Source organism: Arachis hypogaea, chromosome 14, assembly GCF_003086295.3.
Source record: "Arachis hypogaea cultivar Tifrunner chromosome 14, arahy.Tifrunner.gnm2.J5K5, whole genome shotgun sequence".
Taxonomy (NCBI): Eukaryota; Viridiplantae; Streptophyta; class Magnoliopsida; order Fabales; family Fabaceae; genus Arachis; species Arachis hypogaea.
The window spans coordinates 120,519,424-120,540,919 of NC_092049.1; the positions used below are offsets into that span (position 1 = coordinate 120,519,424).

General features: G+C 31.4%; 3 protein-coding genes across 15 annotated transcripts; 2 read left to right on the top strand and 1 right to left on the bottom strand.

Annotated features, from left to right (window-relative positions):
- The first annotated feature begins 860 nt into the window (after nucleotides 1–860).
- On the top strand, nucleotides 861–12,404 carry LOC112743880 (4-hydroxybenzoate polyprenyltransferase, mitochondrial). Of its 13 annotated transcripts, none has more exons than XR_011871192.1 (13): nucleotides 861–1,111; nucleotides 1,473–1,657; nucleotides 2,587–2,759; nucleotides 3,660–4,314; nucleotides 5,098–5,233; nucleotides 5,755–5,876; nucleotides 5,999–6,068; nucleotides 6,172–6,321; nucleotides 6,549–6,684; nucleotides 6,800–6,896; nucleotides 7,249–7,320; nucleotides 7,812–7,893; nucleotides 12,279–12,404. XR_011871192.1 is itself a non-coding variant. In XM_025793287.3 (12 exons), the coding sequence occupies exons 4-11, from the start codon at nucleotides 3,893–3,895 to the stop codon at nucleotides 7,316–7,318; spliced, it is 1,203 nt and encodes a 400-aa protein (XP_025649072.1). In that variant the 5' UTR covers nucleotides 861–1,111; nucleotides 1,473–1,657; nucleotides 2,587–2,759; nucleotides 3,660–3,892; the 3' UTR covers nucleotides 7,319–7,320; nucleotides 7,812–10,980. The 13 variants fall into 13 exon arrangements, 11 of the variants coding, with proteins under 11 accessions (XP_025649072.1, XP_072070875.1, XP_025649068.1 ...); XR_011871193.1 differs by having other exon boundaries at nucleotides 1,473–1,601; XM_025793287.3 differs by lacking the exon at nucleotides 12,279–12,404 and having other exon boundaries at nucleotides 7,812–10,980.
- LOC112743879 (BTB/POZ domain-containing protein At3g08570) lies at nucleotides 8,010–11,521 on the bottom strand. The gene is made up of 4 exons (XM_025793282.3): nucleotides 11,174–11,521; nucleotides 10,828–10,894; nucleotides 9,562–10,722; nucleotides 8,010–9,040 (listed from the first exon to the last, which is right to left on the bottom strand). Exons 1-4 carry the CDS (start codon nucleotides 11,251–11,253, stop codon nucleotides 8,516–8,518), a joined length of 1,833 nt encoding a protein of 610 aa, XP_025649067.1. The 5' UTR covers nucleotides 11,254–11,521; the 3' UTR covers nucleotides 8,010–8,515.
- A 4,563-nt stretch (nucleotides 12,405–16,967) lies between the features above and the next one.
- On the top strand, nucleotides 16,968–21,031 carry LOC112743881 (probable acetyltransferase TAP2). Its single transcript, XM_025793288.2, has 8 exons — nucleotides 16,968–17,149; nucleotides 17,258–17,343; nucleotides 17,473–17,533; nucleotides 18,735–18,918; nucleotides 19,282–19,381; nucleotides 19,517–19,617; nucleotides 19,977–20,070; nucleotides 20,774–21,031. The coding sequence occupies exons 1-8, from the start codon at nucleotides 17,115–17,117 to the stop codon at nucleotides 20,851–20,853; spliced, it is 741 nt and encodes a 246-aa protein (XP_025649073.1). The 5' UTR covers nucleotides 16,968–17,114; the 3' UTR covers nucleotides 20,854–21,031.
- Nucleotides 21,032–21,496: the final 465 nt, after the last annotated feature.

Here is a 21,496-nt window from a genome sequence, read left to right on the forward strand (position 1 = left end):
TTTATTTAAATATCTAAAATAAAATGATAAAATAATTATTTAAATTCATATTTTTTTTTGTAATTTTTCATCTAAAAGTGATTTAAAATAATGTATTCCAAATAATATTTAGCTTATTATAATCCATTTTGAATAAAATTACCAAACATAAATCACGTTATAAAATAATATAGAACATTTTCTTTTTGTTTGACATTATAAAATGTATAGTACTCCCTTTAGTATTTTTATGTATTAAAATATATTTTATCAATATTTTATATGTTACTTTAATTTAGTAAGTAAATATTAATTTTATTATAAAATAAATTAATAAGATTTATTCAGATATTTAAAGTAAAATGATAGGATAATATAAAAAATTATTTAAATTGATGTCTCTTTTAGTAATTTTAATCTAAAAGTGATTTTGAATAGTATATTCCAAACAATATTTATTATACTATAATCCATTTTGATAGAAAGATTGCCAAACATAAATCACATTAACGCAAACTTACTTTTTATCCAAATTAAGTTTACAAAATCACTTTTATACAAATTACAAACTCCGGTTTACAAATTATAATCCAAACACACACATAGTAATTACGAGAACATCCGGCGAAAGAAAATGCATGGTTCTAAAAACCGAATCGGACCGGTCAGTTCAATCGGATTAATCGGAAACCGTTTATCTAACTGGTCCAGATAAGATCAGAAACCGTCTAGCAAAAAATCGGTGAAAAATCGGTCGAACCGGCGGTTAATTGGTGAACCATGAGAACCGTCCGGTTTTTTAAAGGGTTTTCGGTTCGGAAATAACCCCCTCTAAACGGCGTCGTTTTGTATATATAAAAAAAAAAAAAAACTAAACGAACGAAGCCTTAAATCTTCCCCGTTAACCCATCTTCACTCTTCACTCTTCACTCTTCACAAACTCATCTCTCCTCTCTTTCGCTGGAACCATAGAAGCCACAACAAGCAACCAATCGAGCAGCCAGCCAGCCACCGCGTTCTGCAGCGACGGGTTTGAAGGCCGCGTCCTTGTCATCGCCGAGCTTGCCTTCTCTGTGTTCGCCGGTGTCGCCTCCTCTGTCGTCGCCGTTGCTCACCTTCCTCCTCGCCGCCGGTGAGTACTGACTAGTGACTACTGAGTTCTTCTGTTCTTCAATCTTTTTTAGTTTTTGTTTTTGTTCTTCTGTTCTTCTGTGCTCTGCCCTTTTGTTTCTGTTCTTTTGTTCGTCTGTTCTTCAATTAAATTTTTTATTTTTTATTCATTGAAGAATTTAGGGCAGATTTGAAGTAGGTTGATGTTCTTCAGATGCAGAGTTCTTCTCTTGACATCTTGTTCTGTTTTTTAGTTGTTTTTATGTTGTTAATTATATGATTAATCATTCTGTTATTTTAAAAGCATTTGATGTAGGTTCAATTTTTCAATTCTGCTCTGTTGTTGTAGGTTCAAATTTTTCAATTCTGCTCTGTTGATGTAGGTTCAATTTTCTCAATCTGCGACTTTCTATCTCTGAGTCGAAGCTGAGCCTCTGTTCCATCCTCTTTTCGTAGAGTTTCTTGGTCTGCGGCGACCTCTCATTGCCGTCTCTGGTCGTGGCAGCATCATAGTACGACAGCAACTCTTTCCTCCCTTCTTCATTTCCATCTTTGACTAGTACTTCAGGTTTTTGTTCTGTTTTCTCTTGCTGTTTTGTTTAGCTTTAATTCTATAGTTTGTTCTACATTAGTTTAGTTGTATTTTTTATTTCCGTTAGTGGATTCTAGGTTGTTGGAATAAGGTAGTTCAGTTTGTAGATTCTAGGTTTGTTGCAAGTTTTGAGAATTGGAAATTTGTCGGTTGGCTGATGCTTTGCTTGCTTATATAAGCTTGATTACTTCTATTTATTATTGTGTTTGGCTGTATTAAGTGTGGAAGTTGTTGAATGGGTAAGCATTACAGCTGAAGTTTGTTTGTTTATGCTGAATTTGTACATTGCATGCTAGGTGTTCGATTAAATGCCTCTGATGCTTTGAGTTTGAATTATATGTTGTAGTTACCATATAGTTTGAACCACTCTTTGTTTAGGCAAATTGTTCAAGAATAATGCACTTTGGGTTGTCTCTTGATGCTTGTTTAAGTTATGAAACTCATGTTTATCCATTGCTCATGGTAGCTCTTCATGCTTGTGCTTGATGTTATTTCTGTCATGAAAACACCTAAATGAGTGGAATGCTCAAACTTCTTGCAATTTAGGTGATTTCATAGACAAAATGCTTTAATTTTGTGAACTGGTGGTGACTTTTAATGATAAATTATGAATAATTTATTTTGTGAAATTGTTAAATTTTGAATTTTATTAGTTTAGAAATGATTGAATTTAAATTTTTAAAATTATGTATTGAATTTTTTATAATTTTACTCTATATTTAATTAAACCGGTTCAACCACGGTTCAACTCCGATTGAACCATTGAACCAGTCACTCGACCGGTTCGATGACCGGTCCGGTTCTCGCATCCTTGAGAAAATGCGACGGCTGTGACTTGTGAGTTATTATTATTATTATTATTGTTATTATTATTATTATTAGAGTTCCTTTTCTCTACTTGGCAGTTGGCAATGGCTTCCGAGTTTGCAAGCATGTTGTGTGGTGTTTCCTCCTCGGAATGACGGCGGCAGATGCTATCAAAATACTCAAGCCCTTTGTTCCCATGCCCATGAGCTTCAATAACCTTTCTTCTCTCTCTTCCTCTATACAAAGAAGAGCCTTCAATTCATATTCCCAGGTCAAATATACCAGCATTCACAATTTCTTCTTCTTGTTTTTCCAATTGTTTTGAATATGGTAGAAATATTTTTGAATATAATGAATGGGTTGTTAGATAGGATACCGTGTTTGAATCTGTAGCTACACGGTTAGTGATGCGAGCCACATGTTTGATCAAAGTTCTTAGTGAGTACTAGAAAATATGCTGCTTTTCTATTTTATTTATTTTATTTGTTCGTATGTATATATAAAATTAGTAATTAAATAGATTTGAATTACTGTGAGCTTATTGGTTATATATATATAAGAAAATGTAGGTCTTTGATCTCTGGACTCTCTTTCATTTCATGCTCTGGCTCTGTCACCTACATGTGTTCTTTTGTATGAGGAAAAAAAAAGAGATAGAAATGGAAACGAACAAAAGAAATATGTTTTCAAGAAATGAAAAAATAAAACGATTGTTTAGAATTGAGTAGAGAGAATGGAAACAGAACATGTTTCCACAAAAAATCATACCCTTAGATTGTCCCTTTTCTTCATTTTCATTTTCTTTAACACCAAACATAGTTTATTTTGGAGAAGATCAATTTTTTCCACTTATAATATTGATATCCTAGAGATGCATCAAACATCACATGAACATTAACTTGCATATTGGACAGTGTTTTAGTAACTGAAACGTAATGTTTTTCCATCATTTGGTTATTTAGGCCCAACTTACATTCTTATGTTTGAATGCTATCTTATTTTGAAGCAAATGACTCCATGTGGTACTCTAATTTAGTTGATGAAGAAATTATTAAAATGTCATGTTAAAATTTTTGAATTCTTATAGTGGTAATTAGTTTAGTTTTGTGCATTCTTTTATTATTGAAGAATTTGAAAAATGTTCTTGAAGCTCTATTATTTTTGTATTCAGGATTTTGTAAGTTCAATGATTTCTGAATGAAGGCTCACCCCTACATGAAGAGTGATATCAAAGTGTTGGATAAGCTTTGTTTACTTAATATCCATTCAAGATGTGGGTCTAAAAATTTAATATAACCCTGAACTTTTGTTGCTCATCCTCCAACCGAATGCTTACAAGTCTTTGAAACGAGTAGCAACAAAGAGACTATCTTCCCTCTAACTTGTTTGATTTTGATAAAAAGAATGGCATCAACTTTGATTTCTCGTGCTTCACATAGGTTTCTCAAATATTCTTTCCTCTCAATACAATATCCTTCCCCTTCCATCTTCAATCCTTTAATCTCCACTAAACCATCTATAAGCATAAACCGCAACTTCTATCTTTCACTCGGTCCATTTGGGCAATACCACCATCAGGATTCTAAATTTGAAGCTTTTAAAACTGTTCGAGCTCTCTCAAATTTTCAGTTTGTTCAGCACATCTCTACATCACCTTCGAGTTTAAAAGAGGGATCAGAGGGAAATAAGAATCAAAGTGGTAATGTGAGTAAAGCAAATATCTCTTGGATTGATTTGTACTTGCCTAGGCAGGTTCAGCCCTATGCACAGCTTGCTCGCCTAGATAAGCCCATTGGGACATGGTTGCTTCTATGGCCTTGTATGTGGTAAGTGTTCTATTTACTTGGCTTATGGGCATATGCCTTGTTGTCGACAAACAAGGACAGTTCAGTAATTTTATAATATGAATTTGATTGCTAATTGGAAATATATATGTTACACTCCTTGAAATAGTAATGAATGAAGGAATTTTAAAAGAAATGATCATTCTATTGATTTGTAATTTTATTCGTACAACTTAATTTATGGTAACCTGGTTGTTGAGTCTAAATTAGTATTCTTTATCTTCTTATTTAAGTTCACAAGATTAGATAAGTTAAAGTTGTTATTTGTTTATCGTTAGTACTATAAGTAGTTAAGCACCATCCATACCATACATATCCACAAGAAAAACCTTGCCTTTGTTGTGCTTTATTTCTCTCCTAAAACCAGTTCAAGCTGCACCCTTCGAATCTTTCCTACTGCATCTGCATATATATGTATGGATGTACCCAAGAACTACGAATCTTTATGGCATGGATTGTAGAACTTTATGTATATCTTCTAACATAATACATGTTATTTTGTTTTACCTTTCCTTAGTATTTTCTGCAAAGTGCTTCCCTTACAACTTTAACAAAGCCAACTATTCATGTTGACAGAAAATAATATGAATTGAAAATATAGGTTTTTTGTGGTCCAGCGAGAGGTGTTGCCTTTTCTATATTACATCATGCCTTGAAGTTGTTTCTCTCTCTTTTGTGCACTCCACTTTCTAAATTCATTCTTCTTCTATTTATTTATTTATTTACTAACTTATTTATTTATGTTTCTAATATTCAATGCCTTAGGTCAATTACGTTGGCTGCAACTCCAGGACAGCTGCCTGATTTTAAAATGTTGGCATTGTTTGGATGTGGGGCTTTGCTTTTGAGGGGTGCTGGGTGTACTATTAATGACCTCCTTGATCGCGACATTGATACAAAGGTAAATAGAAAGCTTTTATCTTTTGTATTTTTATGTAGTGAGAGATACTAAAATCGTTATTTCATGTTGTTAAGTTTTCACAAGTGCATGTTATTAGCGTAGTGTGAATGTTTAACTTGTATATTTGAATCAAGTTAAAAAAAATAATCTGAAAGCTAAGTCATGCCAAGTCTAGTGCCTTGGTATTTCACATGGCCTGTAAGTTCATGTAATTTGCATTTGAAGGTTTTTCTTTTTACTTTTTCTGGTTCGTTTTCACTGTCCCTACCCTGTTTCAAATATGATTCAAAATATAAATCTATCAATTTACTTGCATGCAACATCCCTTCGATTTTATTGCTATGGCATCACATTTCTGATTTTGTTTTAATATGAGTATTGAACATGTGATCTTATTTGATGTCATACCTACCTTGGCCATTTTACAGAACTCATTAAGCATTTTTTATTTTTTTGGGTTCAACAAAGCTGATATTAGATTCGATATTATGAATGATACTGTACATAATTGTATGATGCAGGTAGAACGTACAAAGTCAAGACCTGTGGCAAGTGGTCTTTTAACACCATTTCAGGGACTTTGTTTTCTTGGTTTTCAGTTAACTTTGGGTCTTGGGATTCTTCTGCAATTGAATAATTATAGGTTAGTGTTAACTTTGAATAGCCAAGCCTGTGATCATTATTACATCTACATGACTACATCAAGTATGAAAATTTGAGTATTGCCAAAATATTGAATGTTTGTGGTTTGTGATCTTTTTGCAGCCGTGTTCTGGGTGCCTCATCCTTGTTGCTTGTCTTCTCTTATCCCCTTATGAAGAGGTTTACATTTTGGGTATTGAATTTCCTCAATTTTAGTTTCTTCTGACAGATTTTATTGTTATCTTTGACATACAATCTCATTATGCTTTATATGGCACTCGTAAATTTTTTGTTAGCCTCAAGCCTATCTCGGGTTGACCTTTAATTGGGGCGCTTTGTTAGGATGGGCAGCAATTAGAGGAAGTCTAGATCCAACAATAGTGCTGCCACTTTATGCCTCTGGAGTTTTTTGGACACTTGTTTATGATACAATCTATGCTCACCAGGTGAAAACAACATTACTTCCCAAAGATTTTTTTCCTCTGTCTTGCTGTTTAGTTGCTGCATGATATATCCCGGTGTGGGGTGATTATCTTGACTCCAATAGTTCAATGTGTTATGAAACAAACCATAAAATGATAGACTACTTGCTACCCTCCAATACAAAATATATGATTAAAGCATTGTAATCAAAGTTCTTGGTCTCTGCGTATATTTATAACCTTGCATTCAGGATAAAGAAGATGACCTAAAAGTGGGAGTTAAGTCAACGGCTTTGCGCTTTGGTGATTTTACAAAGGAGTGGATTACTGGGTTTGGGATTGCATGCCTTGGTGGTCTTGCTCTCAGTGGCTATAATGCTGAAATAGGTATGTCTTATGAGTTATGACCCACTTTATGTTCTCTCTGTTTCGAGTTTTTAGGACTATATTTGGATTCCAATGGTTTTCCTGTTCAACCTTCTGATTCATATTTGTGGACCAGGATGGCCATATTATGCATTTCTGGCAGCTGCCTCTGGACAACTAGGCTGGCAAATATGGATAGTTGACCTCTCATCACGTGCTGATTGCAATAGCAAGTATGTTTTGGAAGTTTTTATTTAAAGTTCACCCAGAAAAGGGATTGTTGCATAAATCCATGCATTAAATTTCATTTTCACTTTCCAAAGACTAATAATTCATATGGCTTTACTGCAAGCACTTGATGATATATTTATATGCCCTCAGACCTCAGCAGATAGAAATCCCCCAAAATTCAGTGATTATTTAATTTCTCTATTGGTTACTCTTTCAATGTTATATTGATGGTTTCAGAAACTTATGATGCATCCACCTGTTCATTAGTTTACCGTAAAACGTTTAGTTCTACACTTCTAACCTCTCAATGTTGAACTTAATGAACTGACTTTTGTACCTTTTGTTCGCATCCAGATTTAATTCAAACAAGTGGTTTGGAGCTATCATATTTGGTGGAATCCTAGCTGGAAAACTTGTATCATAGGGGTAATTTGTCTGCTTGAATAGTTATTCTTTTGTCTTGTAATAATTTATCAAATTTGCATGTATTATACCAATTGTCATGAGTCATCAGTCATCGCCTTAGGATATTGTATGATTTTACTTCCTTACCACATATAACAATTTTTGCCTACAAGAAAAAGTTAAATGTTCGTGTTATTATTTCTTTTGAACCAAGTGTTGTGATTCTGAAAAACTATCTGCAAGTGTGCCCAAGGAATGGAGCAGCTTTCCTCCAATACACTATCATCATTACTTTTCAACAAATCCAATTTTATCGAAGTAATGTTGGGATTTTTTTTTTTTTTTTTTTTGACTGAATGTTGGGAAATGGTTTAATTGGAATAGCTAACACTTATATTGGACTCGAAGGGAAATGCTTAATGACAGTTGATCAATGGTTAACTAGTTGAGCTACTTGATTGCCTTATCATTACAAGGTAGATAACTTCTACTTATGATTATTACGTTAGCAGGGCATTTTTCATGAAGGAAAAATTACTCATCGAAAAACCAAAAATTCAACTGACGAGAGACAAGGTTGAATGTCATTAGAAGGTACATGGTTTCTTGGTATTCATGTTGCAATTTTAGTAGTCTGAAATCTTAAACCAATGGTGTGTCAATCTAAGAAAGTAAGTCTATGATCCTAAGATCAGATCATTCTAAGCATCTTGCATTTTTAATTTGGTGGATTATGAAGCTTCCTCTTGGTGATTTATCTGTGTAGGACACTAGTTTAGCAGCTGAAATCATACTTAGGATATATTTGTAAAACTGGAGTAAAAATTTTCATGGATGAATTTGATATGTGAAATTGCACATGGAGTTCATCCTTGAAAATTCCACTCCATTTTTACTTACAACTAAACATACTCTTCAGGTGTGTTTGTCTGTTGAGAGAAAGGAAGGGAAGAGAACGGTTTGAAGGATAGAATGGAGTTATATCAAGTTCCTCTATCCTCTCTTTCTCTTCAAAATCTCAACTCACAAACACACTATTAGTGAGAAGAAGGAGGAGGAAGAGAAAATGTTAGGACATTCAAGTTCAACTGCCAAGACTAATTATCAAAGGCAGAGAAAAATTTGGGACCAACTTATTTACACTTTGTGATCACCTGAACTGAAAGGTTAGAGCACATGATGCTGTAAAAGGCTCAACTATGCAGAAGAAGAATATCTATGAGACAGAATATTTCCTACTCCTACCAGTTTTTCCCTCTGAAGCCCTAGACTTCCTACTTGATTTTTGGCACTTTCTGCCACCTTGACTGCTGAAAATCCCAATTCTCCCTATCCCTTTGGAGAGGGAGGTCAAGAATGTTCTTCCATTTCCTGCTTTATCAATCATGCCTTGTTTCATGAACATCTGCTCCTTCTCTAACTCACTTAGCCTCACCCTCATCCTTGAAATCTCAAGCTTCAGCTCCCGGTTCTCTCTTCGCAGAGAAGCATAATTATCTCTTGGGGACATAGCAGCACTTGGAATGCCACTGCTTATTCTCTGTGACAATAGACCATCTCCTGAACTCCCTGACACTGCATTCTTCAACCGTAGTTGCTCGCAGTACAGGACTTGCACCACCATCTGCAGTGGAAGTCTATCATTCTGTGCAGCATGGTTGCATGCTTCTTGAGACAGTTTCTGACAATCTATAAACTTGCAAATCTTCTTGCATTCTTGTTCTGTTAGAGCTGGATGAGCCTGAACAAGGAGGAAAAAGTAATATTATCCAAATGCAAAAGAAAAAAAAATAACAAATATAACCAATGCTGCATGGTTGATTGGTTGAGAATGAAATTTAAACTATGTTGCATAAAATTTTGCAAAGGTATAATAGGGTAGGGATACATATACTATATCTGCTATATATAATGGGAATATATAAAAGTTTCGGTTTAAAATTCCCTTCTTTATATATATATACATAAAAGTAGATTTTATAATTTTTAGGATTTGAACCTAAGACTTCTTAGATATAATGTAAGGTATTTTTCATCTTGTAATTACAAATTCATTATTTGGATACATATTTAATAGACAAAAGAGTGAACCAATAGACACGGTTAATTCCTATTAATATACTAGTGGTATATTCTTTAAGATTATAAATAAAAGAAAATTGTAATGTAAAATAGGCATAATTTGGATAATATGTGAGTGCAAATATCTAGAGAGAGAGAAGATATGAAAGAAGACCATTTATGAGTCCAAAGCAAATGTACCTTGAGATAAATATCCACAGCTCTATAAAGGCCATCATCAATTACACGAGCATACTCAGGTAGTATCTCAATCAAACCAACAAATTTCTGCATGCTTAAGTAAGGATCGGTTGCAATTTCTGCAAGATAAGCATCAATAAGCTGCCCTACTTTTAGCAGAGAACCATGGCTACTAGTTGAGCCGAAACCATCGGAATCATATCCGTAATCATCAGCTTCTTCCTCCTCAATCCGCTGCAAGAAATTCTCCAGCAACCTGTGAACTGTATCAACATCAAACAAGGAGTCTCCACTCTGCAGAGACGGTATGAGAAGGTCGTCGAGCGAAACGGTTTCCAACCTCAATGAGATTCTCCTTTCAAGTTCAAGCCTACATGGAATTGCTGCACCCAAAATGATAGCCATCTTCAACATTCCAAACATAAATGTCAGTGGAATTGAAGAGTTTTTATCTGCTGGCATGAGACTCACAAGAGTTTCCACAATAGTCCTCTGGTCCAATTCCATTGTTGTTGGACTTGAATTCGCCCTGGAAGGATTCAAGAACTGGCTTTTACCAATACCCTTGAGTGATGATTGAGCATAATGCATAAGTGAAGCCATGATGCTCTCTGATCTAACTCCCATTCTCCCCATGGCGCATATAACTCGCTGGAAGAAATCGATACACAAGACCGATAGATCCTCGACCCACCATGCAATGACACAATCCTCCTTTAGCTCTCTGGACTCGCCGTCGCACTCTAGCCGAGATAAACCGGAAGCTAGCTGCTCCTTGCATGCATTCATTGCTATGGATTCCACACACCTTCTTGGAATTTCAATCTGCTCCACTAGTGGTGGTAACATCTCACAGGTGGATAAAACTTCCACTGATTTCTGAAGATCTTGAAAAACAATGTCTTTCAGATAAGATTCTGTTCTTGAGATGAGGTTTTGGTCTTTGTATTCCTCTGTCATTTCAAGGTACTCAGCAGCGCAACGTAGCCTCGTAACATTGAATGTAGTGATCTCAAAATTCATGCCATAGCAAAACTTCATGGCTAGTTCAAATGTTTGGTGCCCCCCTGGGAAATTGAGGAGTTCCAAGCTTGAAACGGTTGAAACCTTGGCATCAGCAACCATTTTTCGGATCTTGCCACTTAGAGTCACCAAGGGAAACTTCATGAATCAAGACAAAGTAACAGGTTAATTTTATTTTCAATTGTGAATTTAACGAGAACATGCCTATGAATTTTCTTAGAGGAAAAAAAAATCTGATTTTACCTTATGCAGCAAAAATGATTCTCCATCAACTACAATTGTAATGTCACCGGCAACGTCGGCAAAAATTCTGCAATTAAAAAGAACAATATGACAATTACTTTCAATCTGTCACAAAATCTTATTAAGGGAACATGATCTCAAAAATCTTGTACATCTTTTGATTCCTTCTATCCTAACAAACTATCAAGCACAGTTCTTTGAAATCATCAAGCATGCAATTTTACTAGAATTATTTTCATGAGAATGTAGATCCTTCTTAAACTCATGTTGCATATTTAGTTCTCACTTCAAGATTAATATAAATAATATGCATAGTCTAGAAACCATTTTTGTTTAGAAGAAGTACCTTGTAGTGAATGAGTTACAGAACTTAGGAGTAGTGGCTGGAGAGCGTTTAGAAGAGAGTGATGAATTCTCAGAAACCATTTTTGTTTTTTAAGTTCTCTTTTCCTTTTTCTAATTTTCTTCCTCCTCCTTCTACTACCTCAGCTGTGAAAATGTTTCAGAAATAGCAACACAAAAAGAAAAAGCTTTGTTGAGAGTGAAATTAAACTAAGGAATAATGTGTACGGCTAAGATTGTTTTGTTGAGGAATATTTTGGAACTATAACACTCTCCTCTTCTCTCACACTCACACAGTCACACCAAATATAGCATTCAATTATTATTCACAACACATTTCACAAATTGCCATGACATGACAGGAAGGAACGCATAATGATGCTTTTCTTTCTTTCTTTCTCTCTTTTCGTTTTCATCAAAACATGAGATGTTTGGTGTAGTCAGCCTATGGTCTTATTCTCAGACCCATCTTTTGCTTTTTGGCTGCTTTTGTTTCCCACTTTTGCATTATATTACTATCATCGTTCAACATTATTTTATTTCATACCAGCTAATATTAATGGGTTTCGAAAAAAAAAATTGTTATTAAAAATAAAAAAAATATATTATAAATTTTAAATCTTAAATTCTAATCTAACTTTAAATTTTATTAGTATAACACTCTTTAAGGATGAGTCTTATAAAATACCATAATATATACTATATACGTAGTATATACACATTCATATTTACATGTTATATCATCTAAGAAAAATATATACCATGACTAAATAAAATATAAATTATATAATTATATAAACACATAAAAAACTCATAATGTAATCAAGTATTAGTGTTGGTATTGGACATAAGACTTTACACTTAAAAAGAGACCGAGTGATATGCCAAGATTTTGGCAACAGGGGAGTGCCTCTCCCTGTGTGTGTGTGTGTGTGAATATGCTTTCTTGGTATTCGGCTTTTTGAAATGGGCAAAGACAAATAAACGGTGGATTTATGGCATTTAACTATGCCAATTACTCAATCACAGTTACACGCATTATTATAGCATAAAACGTGTCCCTTCAAAAATCAAATTTACAGCCTTGCTTCTTTCCCTGTTATTTGCAGCTTTGAATGTTCTCTTTTGGGAATATGCATATAAGACTGTTAATTATTGGAGACATTTGTACAAAGCGGTTACGATGGAATTCAAAGTTCATACATATGACAATTATTGTGGTGATACCATTCTTTGTGTCAACTTTATGCTTGAGACCATTTTAAACGCATTAGTCTAGTTTAAAAACTAAAAATGTTTAGGGCCCTTTGGGAAACTCTAGAAGTAGCTTTTTTTTACTTTTGACTTATGAAAAGTAGTAGTATTAATGTCTGGTGCAATTTTCAAAACCAAATTGCAATTTTCTAAGAAGCTATTTTGTAGCTTATAGAGAAGTTAAAAAAATGACTTCTCTCATAATACTTCTACTTTTCATTACATTTCTATAAAATAAGTAATTTTAGAGTTAAAAATTCAAACACAGAATAACTTATTTATAAGTTATTTTTAACAGAGTTATTTATTGTTTAAGTTATTTTATCAAAAGGAACTTAATTATTGTTTAAATCTCTACAAAACACTTGTTATAATTTTAAGAAAAGTACATTTTCAAGTTTTTAATATTGAATTTAATTTTGAAGTATTATTAGTGTAAATAAATTTTGAATTTGCATCCAAATTATATATAATTATGCCAATAAAATTAAGTCTTTTTTATATTGATATTGCGTGAATTATATATATGATTAGATGATTTTTCTGTAGTATGATTAGATTTTTATTTAAAGCATTGCAAATATTTTTTATTATTTTAACTTAATAATTAATAATGTCTTTTTTTTATGGTATTTTCTAACTTAGCATGTTAAAGATTAATTTCCGCAACTTCGAATTCTATATAATTACTTTTTTAAAGAGTAAATAATCATTTCTAATCATGAGATGCCGACAAAAATGACCATGAAAAGTTAAAACTAAGAAGGTCTTCAATGATGTGGAGGAGGTGGTTAGAGGGACGGGTGGGGAAAGAAATAAAGCGGTGGTGGTGTTAGAGTTGGTGATAATGGAAGGGAAAGAAAGGTGAGGGGGATGGTGGTGGTGGAATGGGGTTGTGATGACGGAGAAGGATGGAGGGTAGAAGCAGAGGCAGAGGGAGCGGCAATTAAATTATTAAGGTAAGGGATTGAATTTAGAGATAAAGGAAGATGAAATGTTAGGGGTATTTACGGAATTATGAACAAAAATTTAATAATTGATCATTTTTGTCGAACAAAACTTATTTTATATGGGTATAATTTTAGTTTTAATTTTCATAGTTAATTTTGTCAGCATCTAAATCTTTTAAGATAAAAAATGACTATTTACTCTTTTCTAAAAATAAAAGATGGAAGTACTAGTAAAAGATAAATTTGTCATTTTTAATTATAAAAGACTAGACAATAACTTTAATCATAATTGATTTATATATTTTATGATTACAATTGTGTGCCTTCAAATCTTTTATAATAATACAAAATGAGACTTTATAAGTTTAAGTCTTTGAAAACAGAATAAAAAATGGATAGAATTCATAGTTTGCCAAAAAAAATATTTTTATTTTAAAGAGATCATTATTATTTGAAAATCTATTTGGATGACATTAAATATATGATTAGCTTATCCGATATTATTATAATCATTGATAAGTAAAAGGAGTATATTGTTCTTAGAAAATGTATCACTTTAACAATTCTAACAATTTATTTAATCAATAAAAATTGTGATCCTCTTTTTTTTTTTTTTATTTCTATCCATATTAGCCAAATCAATGTTTTGATTTTCTGTTGAATATAATTTTAATAAGTCTTAAATGAACTTCCAAAAATTTAATGTAAATAAACGAATTTTTATCCTATATTTTTGAATTATATATTCTCTCGTTTAATTATGTTCATTGAGTAAATAGAATTTATTCTTTTGAAAATTATATATAAAAAACTTTATAGAGAATAAAATATTAGCATATTGCACTAATCATGGAATCCAAAATGTTGATATGATAATAAGTTGCCGTGATATCAAGTTACCATGCAGTAACGTGATTATATTGCGGTTGAAAAAAAGCAAAAGGTGTTTGAGTTGTTGATAGGGAGGGCATTCCAGAATCCATAAATAATAACATTGAGCTTTGCATTTGAGGAACAAAAACAATGGAAGGAAGAAGGGTCAAATGGTCAATGTAAGTTGATGAAGAAAAGAAAAAGGAAGAGAGGATGTGATTGGAAAAAGATAATTAAAGTGTTGTTAGGGACACACATACATCTGACATGAACATGGATCGATGCTATCTCTAATAAGGTGTCACGGAACTCAATAAAGATGCAATTATTACAGACAGCACCAACTTCTCTCTCTCTCTCTCTTGTTTACAAGAATAACAGACACAAAATCTTGTTTTTGAGAAATAGTGTTTTAAAACACTAATTTATATATTTTGTTTGTTATATAAAAGACATAAAGATATTAATAAGAAATATATTTTGTTTTTTTATTATTTTTATTAAGTTTTTAATAATTATATTTTTATTATTTTTTAAATTGTGTAAAGAAAAGATAAATTAAATTTTCTATTATTTATCTTATTTTATATTTAATTTATTATCTAACAAAATATTAAATATTAATTTTTGTATTTTTATTTTTTATATTTTATTTTCATTGATTTATCTTATTCTATTCTAAAAAATAAGTATAACTATTGTGTATGAGCTTTATATTTGTATGAAAAGTAATTAAGACTAGTTCCTTTATATAAAAATATAATAAATTGTATTTATATTTAATCAATTATTATTTTAATCAATTTTATTTTAAATTTCTTTTTTCATAATACTAGTATATGTATTTGTATTTTGTACGAAGTAATATATAAAAATATATGAATTAAAAAATGAAAATACATAAAATAATTGTCACTATAAAATGTTTACAAAATAAAATTAAATTTAAAGTTTAACTGTTTTTAATATTATATCTATTTTTAAAATAGAATAATTGAAATATTTATATTAATTCTTTTATTAAAAATTTTGTGTAAATTATATTGATGATTAAACTTGAAAATATCCTTAGCTTCCTTAATTCATCTAAACCAAATCCTTCTTTAATTGATGTGCAAGAGCAAAACTTTCAAGTAATTTTTATTCTTAACTTCTGAAAATACCACATGTAGTTAGCCATGTATAAAAATCGGTCGGAAAAAGTATTTTTTAACATATGCTAAAATTTACTCTTGAAGCTTATTTATTATAAGTTTATAACATTTTCACTATTAGTTTTAAGTTTAATTATATTTTGGATCTTACAGAATAATATATTAATATTTACTAGATATAATATTTAAAAATAAAAATAAAATTTTTTCATTCTAATATTTCGTCTCAATTTAATTAAAATTTTATATTATTTTAATTATTCTATCAAAATAATTATACAAATGATAAAAATTTGTTGATTTTTTATTAAGATGATACTATTTTTTTAAAGTGCAGTTGATTTTATTTTATCTATTAATTTTAATATAAATTTTAATTTCAAATTAATTTATTTCTTAAAATTATCAAAAATAATATTTTAAAAATATTATATTAGAATTGTTCTTATTAAGGCAAAAAATGCTATTATAGATAATTATTTTTATTAAAATTTATTTAGAATGACTTTATTTATTGATAAGATATCCATTCCTAGAAAAGCAACATGACATTATTTCCAAGCCTCTTTGTCTGTAGCCTTGTATATAACGTTCATTGAATTGATCAATATTCATATTAGTTTGTGTGAGACAAACCAAAACAATCTATACTATTTAATAATTTCGAGCTAAAGAGATTTAATTATTCTGTATATTCTCTTTATCTATAAAAATTGAATCTGAATTAAGATATTTTTTTGCTCTCCAATAATGACAGTAACATAGTTAATGACCTAAATTTGTAGATAGGATGGTATAATCTAACAATTTGTAAATAAAGCATTCTACAATCATGTATTGTACTATCATCTTTTGTTACCTATGAGTTAAATTCATGTGAAAACAAAATAAAAATAAAAACCAATCAAAATTACTAAGTGATAGTTTTATATCAAGAACAAATAGTATCTAATTAATATAATAAACAATTAGTAAAACATAATCACAAACATAAAATTAAGAGTGTGTTTCATTAAATTAAGGTGAAAACTCAAGTGCAGTCGACTTCAAGTGAAGTTGATATCTGAGAGTCGTTAGATGATTTGACTGATCTGACTAAATTTTCATCTAACGACTTTCAGATATCAACTTCACGTGACTTCACTTGAGTTTTCACCTTAAATTAATTTTTTTTATATTTTTTAGTATATTTAACAAAATTTTAATAATAAAAATAAAAATACTAAAAAAAAATAAAAACATCTTATTTTAAAAGTTACAATTTATATAATTTTAAATTTTTTATTAAAAAATATTTTTAATATAAATAAATATTTTTATATTATTATATCTAAATATAATTATTAAATAAAAAATATTTTTATATAAGATATCCAAATATAAGATTTTTTTTTAAAAGAGTTTTTTTAAAAAATAACTTAATTTTTTTTAAAAAAAATTCATCCAAACAAATTCTAAAATATTTGTGTATTTTATTTTAGTTTACAGAAAAAAATAATTTTTTTAAATTTATTTATGTATAAAGTCCTTTAAATAAAAGTGAAAAAAAAAAGAGAGAATAAAAAAAAAGATAAAAATAAAAAGCCAAGCGAGCAGATAAATAGATGTATCATATGAAATATGGCTATGAATAATGATATTATGGTTTCCATATCGTGTGAGTAATAATCCTTAATCAGTTTATGGGTTGTGTTGGGTTGGGTGGCTCAAAACAATGCTAATCCTCAACCTCACTCCTCTTCCTTCCTCGTAAGTTTTCTTCTTTTTTTTGTTCTCCTCTCAACCTTAATTGTTGTCCAATTTTTTTTCTTTTTTCTTTCCGTTTAGTTAGTTAGTTAGTTGTTCTTCTTGTTGTAGGTTCTCTGTTGCAAATTGCCCACTGTTTATTCAGAAAACACAGTTATTGATTCCTTCCAATCTTAGTTACTCCTTTTCTGCTACAGGTTCTCTCTTATTCTCACTCTCTTGCTTCATGTGGGTATTATGATTATTATTATGCCATCATTTTTTGTTTGTCAAGTTTTGATTTTTAATTTGTGGGTTATGTTGTGTGTTTTGTGTTTTTGATGCAGAAACCAGAAAGTTGAAGACTTTTCAGCTCAAGGCTGGATTTTGGGAGTCAATTAAATCTGGGTATGTTGCAATTTGATTGAAAAAATGGAATAGAAAATGGCATTATGTTTGGACATTGTATTTATTAGTCTTGGATTGCACAAAATCTATTGGATATTCAATGGAAACATGACTACTTTGTGGCTTATATTGCGGTTTGCATTGTGATTGTGGGAAAACATGGATCATATGATTGTAAGCGGATCACAATTTAAATCTGGAAGCCTTAGTTTGGTAAAATTGTTATCATGAAGGAAGGATAATTAACATGTTGGAGTAGTTACTTTTTCCTTCAATTTGCAGGGGTGGTTCTTATATAGTTATATTTGCCGGTTGTCATTTGATTTTGTAGCTCTGGTAGGTACACTTTCGACGAGTTTTGTTGTATAGAAATTTTTGCTTTGATTAATGTAATCTTTTTGTGTTCCCTAGTAATGCTTTATAAGACTGAATGCCAAGACAGCCTTCTGTATAAGGAATGTTTTGTATAGAACAAAGAAGTTATAGCAGTTCTGAATGTATTAGTGGAATCTGAGGTTCTGGGGTGGAATTCAACCTCAGAAACCGGAAATTGGTGTGCGTTACAATATGAAATAGCAGAAAATAGAAGAAACAATATGTAAATTGTCCTGGGTAGTATAGAGACCCTTCGTCCTCACATTCCTTTCTGAACAAAATGACCTAACTAACTCTCCTCACTCCCTCGCATATATAAAGCCTTGTTCTTCATCCCCAAATCTTCACATGATCTCAGTCTCCTTCCTCATCATGACTAAATTAATAGAGAGGTTTTGTACAGTATAGGGCCTTCATCACAAAATATATAAATTAGAGAGACTTGGCTGAAAAACGTGTCTATAGGGTCTTTTGTCATGCATTTCATGCTCGTCATCATCTATCCAAACAAGATACCAGTACATAACTTGTGTTTTTGTCTCTGTCTGTTGTTAATTCCAAACAGAATACTAATACTATTCTTTTAAGTCTTTGTCTCTTATTTTCCTTTCTCTTTCTCTGTTTCGGTGTATCTGTCTCCGGATAGAATCCAAACGGAGCCTAGGACCTTATTGAAATTTGTACACAATATATAGGATCTAATTGAAGATTGAATGAAACTATATGAACTTCTTGAATAATTTAACCTCCTATCAATTACATATGATATATTGACCAATAGTGTATCTCTTATCTTGAAAGTTCCTTTGCTTGTTCTCCTTCTCAGGTTGATTAAGAACAACACTACACAAGTTGTTGATCCACCCAACATAGATGAAGAAGATGAAGAACCTTTGCCTCAAGAGTTTGTCCTTGTTGAAAAGACTGAACCTGATGGAACAATTGAGCAAATAATATTCTCTTCAGGTGGAGATATTGATGTTTATGACCTTCAAGCTCTCTGTGACAAGGTGTGTATCTAATGCATCTTTACTCATGCATTAATGTTTCTATTATCGTGTTTGTTTGGTGTAATCGTGCATATGCTAGCCTTGGAATTCATCTAAATCTTATCTGAAGAATTGATGAAAATCATCAAGAACTTCCTTTATTACATCTTTGGACTGATAACAATAATTAATTTCTTGTTCAATATTCTAGTTTCCTTTACAATTAACAACATAAAGAACTTGTTTACCTGTTTACATCATTCATGGAAATAGTTTACTTAAATCCAAAATTTCAGTACTGAATTGGCCCTTTTATTTTATTTTTTTCTTTTTCTCAATAAACAAACCCGCACTCATATGACGAGTGGTTAATCTCTTTAACAGGTAGGGTGGCCACGGAGGCCATTGTCGAAATTAGCTGCTGCTTTAAAAAATAGCTATATTGTAGCCTCATTGCATTCTGTAAGAAAGTCTCCGGGGTCAGGTAAAAATAATATGATTCCTTTCTGTGTCCTGCGTTTACATTGACTATTCAGTTGTTATGCTATTTCTTTGTGCCTGTGGTTATCCAAACCTATTTGATGAACATTTTGGTGTACTTGGCGAAGTTATTTCACAGAGGGGAATGAACAAAAGAGATTAATCGGCATGGCTCGTGCTACTTCAGACCATGCCTTCAATGCCACAATTTGGGATGTCCTAGTTGATCCTGGTTACCAGGTATTTTCTGTCAACCAAACATTAACTTCAATTTTGGTGCTGCTTACCGAAAGAGTTTACATTTGGTGTCTATAACTCTATTTGAACTTATAACATAAAAATTAAGCTATAATTTTTAAGGCAAAGAAAGAACAATTCCAATAAGCAATAACCTTTATCATGCTTTATGCGCAACTTATATTCTGTTGTTTGCTTGAAAGTATGTTGGGTAAAATAAATGCACTTGAATTCAGAGGAAGCTAAGCTTGTATGCATATAAAGTGGTGTCGAATTCAGGCATTTCTGCTAAATCATTTTTGTGCTTGAGTACCTCGTGTTAGCTGAAGTACTGGTTATTGATGTCATTGTAACTTGTATAGGGCCAAGGTCTTGGTAAAGCTCTTGTAGAGAAACTGATTCGAGCTCTTTTGCAAAAGGACATCGGCAATATAACTCTGTTTGCAGATAGTAAAGGTATAACAACATTCGCAAAGTTTACACTTATTATCATCGACAATGTCCGATATAATAGAACTTGACTGCTATGTCATTAGTGGTTAGATATTTTGTGTGCTTGCACTATCATTTCGATAGTTTGGCCTTAGGGTAAATTACACTGACCTTCTTGAAGTTAGTTAATATTACACGGCGACAGGCCTTAATTTTTCATGCCTACATTGAGTCATTGACTTTTCCTATGGGAAGGTGAGCCTTATGTTTATAAGAGAAATCAACATCATGTTTATAAAATATAAGGTAAGAAGGTGGAAACTCACATACATTTGTCTTTATGTGAAGTTGTTAGTTGAGACCGTTAGATAACAATTTAGTCAAACATGTCAAATTATCTAATGGTTCTTAATTAATAACTTCACATGAAGATAACTGCATGTGAGAATATTGAGTGTCGTATAACTTAACCTTAGGAGAATTTGTAGTAAATTTAGGAATTTACCCTAAAATATTTAAGGGGCATGTTAGGAATATCCTCGGTTAGGAGTATCATCGTGCATGTTACTTCGTTAAACGTGTTCTTCGATCCGTCTATCATTGCCTCTTGTTGATGGCCTGCACACTATGAACATTCTGCTATTCCTTTAGTTCAACATTTGATTGGAAAGTTAGGGTTTCATTTCATGCTTGGAGTTTCACATTTTCTTTTGTATGTTGAATGCAGTTGTGGATTTCTACCGGAATTTAGGTTTTGAAGCTGACCCTGAAGGCATAAAAGGCATGTTTTGGTACCCAAATTACTAATTGCAACCATTGATTAACTTTGCAACCAATGTGTATGCAAGTTTATCTTTTGATTTTATAATATGAAATTACACAGAATTGACATCAATTTGTAATTATTATTATTGCGTTAGGCGCTAGTATTTTTCCTTTTTATATCCAAATTATTTGATTAAAGAATTAGATTCACATATAAAAACTTGAGTATTTACTTTATACCTGAAAAAAAAATGTGACAATGTTGGTTATCTCTTGGTACCTGCTTGGTTTGGGAGTAAAAGGGGGTGAAAATTTCATTAATCAAATGTTATGTATGATATTTTTTTTGTGTGGACGGATAAATACTTATATAGGATTTTTTTCTTTTAACTCAACAAAAGAATTGTGTGATCTTTTTAATGATTAAGAATTTATATATTTAATTTTGATTATTGAGTTATGCAGTTTCTATAAAATAAAAAATCTGTTTGTCATTTCATTATATAGAAATATTATCTATGAAAATTCACCCTCTACTCTATTTTACATTCATTCCAATACCAGACTGACCGTTCCACTCCTTTTTTTTTTATGCATAATGTATAATCAAATAATATTTTTTATTGTTGGACGAAATTTTTTTGAATCGAAAGCTCAACACAATAAAATGGAGTAACAAAGCAAA